We start from the raw sequence: 1,371 nt of genomic DNA, 5'->3' as shown, positions 1-1,371 counted from the left end.
TTCTATCTTCATTTCTCTTCTTCTCCTCTGGGGTTCCTTGATGCCGTTTTGCTTCGGGGTGTTGGGGTTCCAAAGCCGTCGGCGTCTTGATGCCCGTTTGATGTGGTTCTGTTGTCGTTTGATGTGGTTCTGTTGTCATTTTCATGGCTTTTGATGCAGTTTTAATGCGTGTGTGTTGCGGGTTCCGTCTGTGTTCAGTAAGATTCTGTTACCGTTCTGATGCTGTTTTTAAACGTGGTTTTGACGCGTTTGCTGTGCGTTTATTGCAGTTTCTATGTGATTGATGGGATTCTGCTGCTGTTTTTATGTGTGTTTAATACGTGTTTAATGTGCTTTTGATGTGTCTTAAATGCATATTTTGTGTTGTGGGTTTGTTGTGCATTCAATGTTCTTTGGATGTGTTTTGTGCTGTTTTTAATGTGCGTTTGATATGGCTTTAATGCATGTTTTATTTGTTTGTGTGGTATTGATCCATGTTTGTGTTGTTGATGTTTGTTGTGCTTCATTTTCTTTGGATGTGTTTGTGCTCCTTTAATGTGTTTGTCTTCTCCAGGTGTATCTGACGGTGCTGAAACACGGAGACAGCGCCACACTGGACACGATGCTGAAGGTAAACGTTAGTTTGATGTTTTCATCGAACGATCGGAGCTTCACATTCGTGACGTTTGCTCTGTTTGAACGTCTGTCAGTCGGTGATGGAAGACGATGTTTCAATCGTTGTGACTGATGTTAAGTGATGAATGAACGGAGATCTTTTTTATCTGGAGGAAAAGTTTGTCTGATTTGTGTTTGTTTTCCTGCAGCTCCACAAACAAGCAGACATGCAGGAGGAGAGGAATCGCATCGAACGAGTTCTCGGCGCCATTTCTGCTCCTGAGCTGATCCAGAAGGTCCTCTTTTTCGCCATGTCGGTACGCAGACAGAAACGGTTCTGTTGGTTCTGATCTGGGTCCATGAAGCTGCTGAACCCCAAACTCATTTGACTGGGATGTCTGCGCAGCGTGAAGAACCGTTTACTGACTAACGGGGAAAAGTGTCGACCCGGTTCTTCTGCCCGCATGTCTGTCAAACTTTGATGCTTTGGATCATTAATTCAACATCAGGATGTTTGTCCTGCTGAGCACCAGACCATGACACTCCCACCACTGTGTGACGTTCCTCTGGAAAGCTGCTGCTCCTTCAGACGCGACTGTGGGAGTCATTGAGACGTTTCTAAACTCAGACTGTGTGATGATCTGATGGAGTTTCAGACTCTGATCTGGATGGAGGCAGGAGGAGGCAGCAGCTCTTTAGATACTGGGATGTTTGGGTCTAACATTAAAATGAGTTTAAGGATGCAAAAATCCAAATCTGTATGGAAACGTCCCGCTC

At 44.6% G+C, this 1,371-nt stretch overlaps 1 protein-coding gene across 1 annotated transcript in view; it reads left to right on the top strand.

Moving 5' to 3' along the window:
* Positions 1-1,371, top strand: part of npepps (aminopeptidase puromycin sensitive) — a 19,752-nt gene that overhangs the window by 16,096 nt on the left and 2,285 nt on the right. The window contains exons 19-20 of the mRNA XM_024260679.2: positions 554-610; positions 804-911. Coding sequence (XP_024116447.1) covers positions 554-610; positions 804-911 — 165 coding nt within the window. The remainder of the gene's footprint in view (positions 1-553; positions 611-803; positions 912-1,371) is intronic.

The sequence above is a fragment of the Oryzias melastigma genome, unplaced genomic scaffold, assembly GCF_002922805.2.
Source record: "Oryzias melastigma strain HK-1 unplaced genomic scaffold, ASM292280v2 sc00204, whole genome shotgun sequence".
Lineage (NCBI taxonomy): Eukaryota > Metazoa > Chordata > Actinopteri > Beloniformes > Adrianichthyidae > Oryzias > Oryzias melastigma.
Note: the sequence above shows the minus strand (reverse complement) of the source record. Positions and strands in the feature narration are given on the sequence as shown.